The sequence below is a fragment of the Ammodytes marinus genome (assembly GCF_949987685.1).
Source record: "Ammodytes marinus genome assembly, chromosome: 17".
NCBI classification, from domain to species: Eukaryota; Metazoa; Chordata; class Actinopteri; order Uranoscopiformes; family Ammodytidae; genus Ammodytes; species Ammodytes marinus.
Genome location: NC_137221.1, coordinates 9,905,698 through 9,917,561, shown reverse-complemented (window position 1 = coordinate 9,917,561; position 11,864 = coordinate 9,905,698). Strand labels below are relative to the sequence as shown.

Sequence of the window (11,864 nt, the reverse complement as noted above, 5' to 3'; positions counted from 1 at the left end):
GTGTCAGCTCGATTTAGTTCAGAGATCACAGTGAAGGACTAGGCCTACTGGGCTTAGAATAGACTTTCCCTGGTACGTTTTTTATAATACAAGCAACCAGCATGTAACCAGCTAAAAAATCCCCTAGGGGGTTCCCTGCATGCATGAAAACATCCGATCTACATTAATCAATTAAGTCCCAATTTCTCAAGCTTGCCTATCCTGCTTGTTAATTTTGCCACAGACCACCTGTATCCAAACAGTTCGACCTTTTCATTCAGAGGCAGGAAGATGCGGGTTCAGTGAACAGGCCACTGACATGTTACATTATGGTCCACCCATTATGTTGACATACTGGGCCACCTCCCATTTCGTTTGAAGCTGGTGTAATTTGCAATAAGAAACGTTTATTATTTACAGTACAAACCAGTTCGCACTTCATGATGCACACATTTCAACAGGACAGCCAAACAAGCTCATTTTTACCTAAAGGAAAAACAATGCTTTAATGTTTGGAAACCTCTAGGTTATTCCTAAGATAAAAGACAGTTAAATTAAACTGTAAATAGCCATACAAACCGATGTACTTGTAAAAAACTGTATTGAATAATCAACATTAACAGATCATTTTCCTTTACAGCTATAGTTCTTTCAGCTGGATGAGGAAGCAGCAGTTTGTTGGATGGAGCTCTGGATCATGACAGGTCCATCGTCCATGTCCTCCTACGCTTCTGCACCATGAGTAGCAGCAACTAAGAAAAACATAAAAAATTAGATTATAGACAATCATGGACTGATCAACTACATAGGTAGTGTTGTTTATCTAACACTATTCATACTCATTAATGGTTTTTACAATATTGTTCCAAACTTCAATCAATATATATTTTTCTTCAATATCAAAAATCAATATTTTTGATTGAAGTTTGGAACAATATTGTGCATATTGCGACATTTAAACTAATTCAGACAAAGAAGTCGGTCCCAGTGAGACATATACTACAAGCCAAAGCTTTGTCCAATACAAGAGTAGGTGTACTAATCCACTGATTATCTCTCACCTGTGGCTCCTGCTGGGCGAGTGTCCCCATGAGTACAGGACCTCATAAGAGTGGGGTCCAGTTAGCACGCCATTCTGACAGATGTGAAACCCCGTGCTGGGTCTGTCTCACAGCTTGAGGAGAAGTATCCAGACTGAGAACTAGGGGAAAAAAAGATCCACACAGGCGAGGGCAATGTTAGTCAGCTTCTAAGCATCCAAAATGACCATTGATCACCAATAACATGACCAAAAAGACGGCAAGTATTTGAACAATCTTACCAATCAGTCCCTTCCATTCGTGTGAACTCATTCACATGGATGGGGGGGAAGGGCAGCTCCTTTACTGCCTGGTGACAAGAGCCAACATATAAAAGACATAGTTCTGGTATGAGAATCTCTAAAAAAGGAAACTCCAGCATTTGATGGCACTTTAAAGCAAACCAATATAAGTATGTTATTTGAGACAATGAGCTTTTCTACTGTTATAAACTGGACTCATCTCTATGTATTCCAATCTTACCTGGGCAATATAAATACTGTAGCCAATCTACCACCATCGTGTGGCCTTGAAGGGTACATACATACATCAGTTTTATAGGCACATCCATTGTTCTAACACCGCTGATTCTACCAATATTTATTCAGCCACCCCCAATGAAAGACAAAAACATAAAAACAACAGCTCCACTAGTTATTAACTAACTATTGATTACCACCTTTGCAGCTTGGAAAATGGCCAATAAATGCAGCGTTGAATAAAGGAACAAAGGACACCTAGTAGTGCGGGTGTACAGCTGCTACCCCTAGCGGAGTAGGAGGGGAAATACCCACCACCACCACCCTCCATTCACAGAATATGTGTGCAGACAGCTGATATTGATTTTGGTGCAGTAAGCCAAGTAAGCAGCGGGTGTTTGCAGGGTTTCCCACCAAATACTTGCTTTTTTGCCATCTTGCTGTTTAATCCAATCTAAAGAAACAGCCATTTGCCTCTGAAAATTGTAATTTTGCTTCAGGGGGGAAATATGTACTGATATATTCTCGTAAGACAATTCATTTTAATTTCCAGTGATTCTTCTGTCAACTTTAGTGACTTGAGTTCTTCATAGCCTGAAAAAAAAAATCCAACTCCTACTGAATTAAAAAAAAGAAGAAAAAAGAAGCTTGATTGAATTTATCAATAAGGAAACAATAAAAAGAACAATGTTAAATGATGGCTAGTATTTCTCCGGTGATTTACAATGAGGAGAGGAGACAGTACTCTGTGCAAGGCTAGCTCACCATCGAGTACCGTTCAGGTGAGTCCCTCATTCTAGTGGTGCCGCTCGCAATGCTTCTCCACCTAGGCAGGTTGGAATAAGAGGACAGACACATGAAACAAAATACAATGATACAACGGTACCAAAAGGCAAATGCTGAAAACACTTTTCTATGGTCAACAAATTCTGAAAAGGTGAGCACTTGCTATGGCAGAAGGAATGTTTTGAAATAATTTTAACCCTCTGGATGGGCAGATCCTTGGTGTCTTCAAAAGGAGAGAACAGGTGGTTGAGATGATGTGCAGATTTTTTTTTAGGGGGTGAGAAATTAATTGTAGACAACTTGGCATATAACAACGTACGGATCCATTCAGGGTCAGATGTGTTGTATTTAACCGTTTAAAAAGGGTGTCAGTATCAGGACCGGACCAGTTCAAGTGACATCTCACCATTATCCAAAACTGCCCTGGCTCTAAAGATTGCGTGAACAGGTGTACACAGTATATGCTTCAGTAGAACCCGTCTTCAATAAATAAATACCGTTCCGGTATTGCACTTGTGAAAATACTGCATGAATTTGCTTTACTGTCGCTGACAGATTGGATACATGACAGATAGGAGCCACGTGTGGGAAAGTGTAAACTTAACGGGATGTACTAGATTTATCAATTAAGTAATAGTGAAATAAGCAGCCAATTACCTTTAGGAAGCTCTTTATGTTTCCTTGTCTTCATGAGCCGAAGAAAACAGCACTTAGTGAGGGGAAACTAATGTTTACTAAAGCATACACTGTTTACCTGCGAACACAAATTTTTAAAGACGGGTACAATCTTAAGTAATGCATTAAGTAAAAATGTGGTCAATATAAATTCAGAGTGCAGGAAATGACTGTAGTCTGATGTAGCATGCACTGAAAAATAAAGAGTTAAAATCCTATTTAAATCATTTTATCATCAAACACTTTCCTCCAATTCTCTTGTCCCGTTGTCTGATTGCACAATTTCAGTCTTTTGTGGTTTTCCTTTGAGGCAATTTTTTTTGACTTGGAATAGAAGATCTTCATCCAAATGAGAGAATTGAGGTAAAATCAAATACTTAATGACACACTGAATTTGAGTATCTGACAATTGACTGATGCTCAGCTGAGTTTTATTGAAACGGAACAAACGTAAAAGTTATAAATACAAAGAACATCAGACAACAAACTGCTATGGCTCTTAAGGTAAGCCAAACCAAACTCTATTGGGCAAGTTCAAAGAAAACATAGGAAGTTATGGTATCAGTTTAAAAAAACACAATTTCTCTACCTCTAGAAATGCTAGGCATACACTTTGAACATTACAAAACTTTGATTTCTTCCTTCCTGTGGATTCTTTTCTCCACCATTGCAAAAAATGAAGTATGAAGCTCTAACCATATGCATTTATTTACAAGCAAGTCCCTAAGCCACTATGAGAAACCACAAATAAAGGGAGTACAAGAAGGGGAGGGAGGAAAAGGGCATGGACCAAAACTTCCTGCAAGGCAATATCATTATTTAATGTCTTCTCAGACTTTTGAGAATCAATGTCCACTTTTTTTGTAAATGTTCATTGTTGGCTTTAAAAGAATCAGGAAAAAAACGTAACAATAAAAGTGTTTTGAGTGTGTTTTCTTTTTTAAAGACACATGTCCCAATGTAACCATAGGAGTAACAAATGATTCACCACAACGGTTACGTTCACTTCTTCAGCCAAAAGGCTTTCCAGCCAATCATCTCGAGCCAATTCTGGGGTCTGTCCATATTTTCTGAGAGATATATATATATACAGATTTTCTTTTCATGAGGGATGAAGAATAAAAAGTCAATCAAAAATTGTGGCCAATCTCCTTATTTTTTTTAGTTTTTTTTTTGTCTTTTGTTGTTTTTCTCTTTTTTTGTTGTCACTTTGCCAAATACCTTTGGGTGCATCTACTTCCACTGCTGCCCATAAGAATCCTGTGAAAACTCCATGGTGTCATTACTGTAACCATAGTTACCAGAATAGTCGGCCCCCTGCTGCAGGGGCTGCTGGGCGATGGGCTGGGACCCCCAGTTCTGCTGGTTGTTGGTCTGGCGGCGCTTGGAGTCAGGCTGGTTAAACACGTCTGCCTTCCTCTTTCCGCCGACGTTCCCACCGCGGTTGCCCCTGGCCCCACGAGGACCGCGGCCCCTCTGCGGCTGGAAAGGGGCTCCCCGGCCTCCTCGGCCCCCTCTGGGACCCCCGAGGGGCGGCCCTCTTTGGGCGTAGCCGCCCCGGCCTCGTGCCGGTGGGGCTCCACGGGCCCGAGGTTGAGGTGGCCCCCCCCTGTTGGGACGAGTACCACGGCCCCTCATGCTGTACACATCTTCGTAGCCACCGTAGTAGGGGTCTTCATAGCCACCACGGTAGTCATGGTAGTCGTAGCCGTAGTAGTCATCATAGTAATCTTCATATCCACCATAGTAGTCTGGTGGATAGGCATAGCCCCCTCGCCCACCACGACCCCTGCCTCGGCCTGGGGGAGGCATGCGTGGAGGTGGGTAGTAGTAGTAGTCGTCATACCTGCATAGGGACGGACAGTGTTTCAGTTGATGCATTTCTAATGTAAGAATAATTCTGGCAGCTGCCTAGTCACATGCCGCTGTCCCTCACCCTGAAGTCCTGGTAGTCTGCCGAGCTGCTTGGCGCTCCTTCCTCTTCTTGTCTGGGGGCTTTGCCAAAACAATCTCAATTTCCTCACCCCCAAGCTCCTGCCCGTTCATTTCGGCCATTGCCTAACCAAAACAAAACCAATCTATTACTGTGACATACATGGAATCAAAAATGTGAAATACCTTCTCCATACTGATAAACCCACCTTTACGGCAGCATCCCTTTCTTCAAAGTGGACAAAAGCGTAGTCTTTCAGTTTTTTCACTCGTTCCAGCTTCCCAAACTGAGAGAATGTCTTTTCAAGAAGCTCTTCAGTGACGGGTGTGGCCAGCTTCCTCACAAAGAGCACTTTGACCTACGATGACAAAATAAATCCCTGTTACCCTGTCAAACCAAACCATTTGTTGTCATTTAAAGAGCAACACATGAGACTTGCTTACCTTAGCCATGATCTCTGGGTCTGGCTCTGCAACAGGGTCAGCCCACTCAACAGTGACTGGGTTCCCCCACACTTTGACCTTGCCGCTCATTAGGCGGCGCCGAGCCTGAGCAGCAGACTTGTGGTCCTCGTACTCCAGGAAACAAAAGCCACGGTTCTTCTTCTTGTCATCTGGCTGGTGGTACAATATCACCTCTTGGAGACCCTCTGTAAGATAAAACATCTCTAACTGCTACAACTGTTGTCATGTCTATCATCCATTATGACTAAAGTTTTGTTTTAAAACGAGTTCCTGATACAAATCCACTTTTGTGGTTTGGAAACTGACCTGTCACTTTGCCAAAATCTTCCAATATACTTTCTCTAGTCTTGTTCTTTGGAATTGATCCGACAAACAGGCGATTGTTTGCAACGGATATACACACTCCCAAGTACTTGCCAGGACGGATTTCATGGTTATCGCACTGAAATTAACATGGAGAGGCCAAAACTGAATTAACAGCAATGTAAAACATTAAGTAAAGCGAACCTTGTATTTTATTCTTTACCATTACACTAGTGATCAAGTCAGTCTTTTTTCAGTATTCACATTATTACTTTGAAAATTATTGTATTAATTTGATGTTTCCTAAAGTATCCTGCCGTACTACTTACAAGCTTTACAGCCTTTGCGGCGTCGTCCTTATTGCAGTATGTGATAAAGGCATAACCTCTATTCTGACCAGAGAGAGGGTCCATCATTAACCTCAGGTCCCAGATGAAACCAGCAGACTCAAAGAGTGGCACAAGCTCATCTTCATACAAATCCCTTGGTATTTTCCCAACAAACACCTGAAGAAGAGAGAAAAAGGGTGGACAAGCGTAGGGTTTGTGAAGCACAATATCAAGAGAACTATTTAGATGTTTTTGTGAATGATACTCAAGCACCGACCTTATACTCTTAAAAAATAATGATAATTTAAAAAAATTAAAAACATATTTACTTCAGTTCCAATCCCAGGCTGTGTTCCTGTGAACACATCATCAGGTGGGGGACCCCCATATTTCCTCTGGCCTGTGGTGACATCCAGGGTGTATCCTGTTCGATCCAATAGAGCCTAATAAAAATAATAAAAACATTAACTGAGCTGTATGGCATGTAAATACAAACACAGAGCTTTTATTCTGATATGAAGTTGAGTCACATGTTTTTGTTTACCTTTATTTTCACCTCATCTGGGCCCTTCGTGGACTCCTGTACTTTACTTCCTTGTTTTTCTCTCTGTCTGTAAGTCTTCATTACTCCACAAAGGAAAGCACTTTTATTCTGCAAAATAAAGAATTAAATTATTATTTTTAATCAATCTAAATTAACACAAAGAAAATATGTGTTCCATCCATGCGGTTACCTGTACGTGGGACAGGTCGCTCTCTTTGAATTGCTGCAGCACAGTGAGTGCTCCTTCCTCATTGAACTCCCTCAGTGCATCAATGGCCCTTTCGTCCAGGTCAACATACTCCACCAAGCCTACGATTAGCAAAAGCACTTTCACTGCTGGGTTCAGCTGCAGTAAACACCCTTAGCACTTCAGAGTTATTTTCTAAGCCGCTTTGAGCCAAAGCAACAAACACCCACCTGTTTGGAATATGTTATCTAGACTCTCTGCCACTTTCTGGGGCAGTCCTGCATCAATAAGCGTCTGATAGTTCTCTGTGTGTGGTGTAGTCACTTCCATGGGCTCTTCTTCCTCCTTTGTTGCAGCAGAACTACCGTTCACCTCAGCGGCAGCCATTCTCCTGTTTAATACAGAAGGGAAACTCTTTATTCAGTTAAAGTTCAAATCAAGAATGTATTTCAACTTGATTATGGGCCGATCAAAAAATACTGATATTTCATTATACCAAACTACCTACGTTTTAATTATGGCAATTATTACACACTGGGTTTCTACAGGTCTCAACAAGTTAAATGTAAGACTTTTCATACGTTTTGTTTACCATTATTATGAATGCAATTTAAGACCCATTTCACAAACAAATAAATGTGTGGAGTCCCCAAATAACTTAATAATAATAATAATAATAATAGCAAAGTAATTTAACTTTCACAGTCAGCATAAATGATATGTTAGTATTACTGTTACAGCGTGATCAATACAAATTTTAGCCCAAAAACAACAAAACTAATACAATAACGTTAACTTTATAATGTAAGCAATTTGTGAGACCATATTTAAAACTATTTAGACATATTTAAGACTTGTAAAGGACCCGCAGAAACACTGTATATGCGTTATTAACCCACTTGTTTACATATGGATGGATGTTGTAACGTATTACTTGATGGCCTACGTGACTACAACACAAGCACTTGCATTACACATTGGGATACATTATATTCTCAAACAGAATAAAAGAACGTAACTGCAGGATACTATGAATTGCCTTAGTAAAAAATGAAGTTTGATCGCCTGCCGTGGAAACGTTTAGGTACTGTGCGGTAACATTACCCGGTCACTTCGAAGCAACCACCGTCCCGCCCCCTTCACATGCAGCCTGCTAGCTCGCGAGGTGAAAACACTTTATGACTGCGTTTACCTGCACGTGGCCTTACTATGTAAACGGTTTGTTTTACAAGTAGGTGCATTTCTACACATTGAAGAGCAAACTGGAAACTAACATTGTTTTCTTTACGTTAAGCTGGTAGTGGGGTGTTAGCTTGCTGGCTAGCTAACGGGCTTATAACGAAGGCCTCGCGATGCAGAAAAGACACCATTCTCACATGAAACACATGCTACGCACAAACAGACAGGTAGCGAAACTCACCAGTTTCGGGTCACTAAGGGCGACCTGTGTTAAAATGTGGCAACGATTGACTTGTCGGACGTACGATTTTTTAAAAAATATTTAGAAGACCTCTGATTTTTTAAAAACACACTAGACAGAATTTCCAGACAGCTACAATCTCGTCGTCGGCTCGCCCGAACAACGCCACCGCTCAGCAAACATCGCGATATCTGTGCAAAGAGAAATGAGCAGTGAGGCGGGGTCGGGCCAGGGTGTGTTCAAGTATTCTTCTTCTTGTTGGAAAATCATGTATTACCGCTACCTTCTCGGGATCAGAAAATACACAGCCTGATTTCTCCCAACAAATAGTTTTTCAAAGAACAATGAACCATTTTAACAAAAACAATAAGAAGGGATATAAAAAGAATTGCATGCTCCAAAATTAGGTACTTTATTGTTGTTTTGGTTTTCATGGTGTCAATACGTAGTCTTTACCAGCAGTGAATCGATCAATATCTGATGATCATTGATTTATATCAAATAAAATATCTGCAGTCTCAGGTGGAGGAGAAATTGACGAAAAGGCTAACGTTTCCAGCTTCAGTCATCGTGTTTGAGCTTTCTGATTTTGCCCTTGTGACGATAAATCTCCTTCTCTAGGCGTTCGATCTCCTTCTTGTGGTGCTCGATCTCTTCCTTGTGATGCTTCTTCAGAGCTTCTATCTGCTCCTTCTCCTTCTGCCTGTGAAGTGAAAATCTGGTTAAAATCTTGTGGAGAACAAAGGATATAAACTCACGCCTTCAACGGTGCAAATCCTAAATTATAACATCATATTGTCCTACCTGAAGTAAAGCTCCTCCTCTGCTGCTTGTTTCTTTCCAAATGCACCCCCCGCTTCCCTTATAGAGCCTCCTCCTCCTCCGCCTTTGCCTGCGCCCTTGCCCAACTCACCGAGCTGGAATAAGCAGAGGGAATATTTTATTATCACATCCGAAAGAGCATCACAATGCATGGAAGTTATTATTCCAATACTATCCAAGAATGTTTCGAATGTTGGGCAAAAAACTAATTTAAAAAAAGACCCTCACAGGTTTTTGTAAAGTTAAAGAAATTTGATGTAAAAAGAAGTGGAAGAAAGTAGAACATTTATGTGTAAGTATATATTTGTTTCATATTAAAAATGTATTGGGTTGTATAGGATAGTCGGGGCGACTGTGGCTCAGGTGGTAGAGCGGGTCGGCCAACGATCGAAGGGTTGGCGATTCGATTCCCGCCCTGCCACTTGTGTCATGGTTGTTGTGTCCTTGGGCAAGACACTTCACCCACCTTGCCTCGTGTGAATGTGTATGACTGATGTATGTTTGTGGTGGTCGGAGGGGCCGTAGGCGCTGAATGGCAGCCACGCTTCCGCCACCGGTATGACTGTGTGTGAATGAATGGAACCTGGAACCCTGTAAAACGCTTTGAGTGCCTAGAAAAGCGCTATATAAATCCTTCCCAATGTCTGTTTTGATGGTTTTTATTTATTTTTAGATGGTGCTAGATAACTCGCTGTTTGAAGACCACAGTGCATTAATGTGGTGACGTAGGGACGAAGGAGGGGACTGCTAACTGCAGTAACTGACAGGAAGTTAGCTAAAATAACCATTCCGCTTACAGCACCTTTAATAAAGTTAGGCTAATTAACAAACCGGTATGAAAGGGTTTCTGCAGGTTTTAACAAGTTAAATATAAGACTTCAATACCTTTTTTAAGAATCCATTTTAATTCACATTCAGCAACTACCTATATTTCTGTATACAGTTTTATCACAGTGTGATTAACACGCAAAATCCTATTTAAGACATTATAAAGCCTAACATTCAGATTAGTTGATTTTACACCTTATAAGGACCAGTAAAAAGGCTGTGTTATGCCATTTGCTCATTTGGTCTCACCTAAAATAGAATCAAAGCTTATTTATTGCTACTGCTACAGAACAATTTTGGATCAACATTTCTTTTCTTTTTTGTCTGTCACTTTAATAAACGAACACACTCTTCTAATTCAATGGTATTGCTTTTTTTCTGCCCTCACTCAAAAATAAATGTTTTCCTCCCGTTTTCGTATGCTTGAGAGATATCATATCACACCCATAAATCAAGAAGAACGCAGTGTTCCTCAATTAAAATGATTATGCAATCTTTATGCAATATATGGTAAAGCAAACTTTTTAATGTTGATACTAAACACAGGCCTATGCATTGCCTCTGCAGACGTATGTTCACTTGTGTTGTGTTTCTGCTCTGCATTGTTCAATGAAATCTTTATAAAAAAAAAGTACATGTTGCATTGCCTGTTATTGCAAAGCAGCAGTAGCGCAATTCTCCAGTGACACATGACCTCTCTTTTTTTTTTTTAGTTCAGAACAGATGTTTAGGGGCAAGTCTTTAACGTGACATCTAAACAACATACTGCAGCATGTACTTGCACCATTGCACACATGTTCGTGTAACAGCCATGTTTTAAGAAACGCCCTCCCAGACTATAGGTGTCAACTGACTAGCTAGCCTTTGCTAACTTTATCATAACTACTTGGATAGTGGCAGGCTAATGCTAACAGTCATATCAGTCACCAGCTGTTTACCTGATCGGAGGCCATTCTGATCTGAGCGGCTAGTTGTCTCCTTATGGTTGTTCTCAGGATAAACATTGACATGGTCGCCATGATCACTCGTATGTTAACAAGTGCAACCGAGACAGGGACAGAGAAAAAAGTTGACTGCTTCTCTTCTGTTCCTCGCTCAGACAGACTGCGGAAATGTCAGAGCAGGAAAAAGTCCCAGGGGGGCGAGCACTTCTGCTGTGCTGCATGGCCGCTTGTTGCTGCCACCGCGCGGTCAGAGGCGGGACCTACCCATATTAACAAAAGTACAAATAATTAGCACAGTAAAAATACTCTGTTACAAGAAGGTAGAAAAACAAAAACAAAAACAAAAAAAACGTGATTTTGATATAATTGCCACTGATGGTCATAAATCGTACAGAAGATATCTCTAAAACAACTAACAAAGGTAGGCCTAGTTCCTACTTTTTTTTTTTAAATGTTCGGGCATTATACCTTAATAAGATTATATAATTAGAATATGAATTTATATGGCAAAGGAATTTGGGACGAATTTTTGGAAATTTTGAATTAGACTTTTTATTTAAAACAGTGTTTTAGCCAGTGGTGGAAGAGTGTTCAGATCCTTCATTTAGCCTATGTTAAGTTATAAAAGTAGCCAAAAAAAGAAAGAAATTAAGCTACAACTCATTAGATTACTAATACCCATGCATAAGTGTAAATACGAAATTTTACTGTTGCACCTGGTTGACAAAGTTTGGTATCTGTGCATTGTCATCCTGGAAAAGACCACTCCCATCAAGATAGAAATGTTTCATCCAAAATACAGCATAACAGAGCCATCAGCCACACCCTCAATGTACGGGTCAAGTGTTCAGGTCTGTACCGTTCTTTAGTTGTACTTCACACATGCATTCACCCGCTTATGGAAAATAATGTATGAATGATAACTCATCTGACCATATTACCTTTTTCAACTACACCTTTGTGAACTGATGCCTATGGGGTTTGCGCCACTGAGCTGTCAAATGTGCATTCATCTTTGTAATGGGTTTATGCATTTTTGTATTTAAAAATCTTAATTTGTAAATAACTATTAACTAACATATTTGGACTGGA

The 11,864-nt window shown here is 40.4% G+C and overlaps 2 protein-coding genes across 5 annotated transcripts; both read right to left on the bottom strand.

The window, feature by feature from the left end:
- Positions 1-414: 414 nt before the first annotated feature.
- On the bottom strand, positions 415-8,337 carry LOC307263674 (heterogeneous nuclear ribonucleoprotein R-like). 4 transcript variants are annotated; one of them, XM_080044887.1, is made up of 15 exons: positions 8,179-8,337; positions 6,989-7,149; positions 6,762-6,880; positions 6,572-6,679; positions 6,357-6,470; positions 6,028-6,204; positions 5,702-5,837; positions 5,375-5,580; positions 5,140-5,289; positions 4,935-5,056; positions 4,300-4,844; positions 2,303-2,363; positions 1,301-1,368; positions 1,041-1,180; positions 415-731 (listed from the first exon to the last, which is right to left on the bottom strand). In XM_080044887.1, the coding sequence occupies exons 2-12, from the start codon at positions 7,143-7,145 to the stop codon at positions 2,329-2,331; spliced, it is 1,869 nt and encodes a 622-aa protein (XP_079901013.1). In that variant the 5' UTR covers positions 7,146-7,149; positions 8,179-8,337; the 3' UTR covers positions 415-731; positions 1,041-1,180; positions 1,301-1,368; positions 2,303-2,328. The 4 variants fall into 4 exon arrangements, with proteins under 4 accessions (XP_079901013.1, XP_079901012.1, XP_079901014.1 ...); XM_080044886.1 differs by having other exon boundaries at positions 1,301-2,363; XM_080044888.1 differs by lacking the exons at positions 415-731; positions 1,041-1,180; positions 1,301-1,368; positions 2,303-2,363 and adding an exon at positions 2,417-3,077.
- A 237-nt stretch (positions 8,338-8,574) lies between these two features.
- On the bottom strand, positions 8,575-10,958 carry LOC307263903 (ATPase inhibitor, mitochondrial-like). Its single transcript, XM_080045195.1, has 3 exons — positions 10,767-10,958; positions 8,983-9,095; positions 8,575-8,881 (listed from the first exon to the last, which is right to left on the bottom strand). The coding sequence occupies exons 1-3, from the start codon at positions 10,845-10,847 to the stop codon at positions 8,740-8,742; spliced, it is 336 nt and encodes a 111-aa protein (XP_079901321.1). The 5' UTR covers positions 10,848-10,958; the 3' UTR covers positions 8,575-8,739.
- Positions 10,959-11,864: the final 906 nt, after the last annotated feature.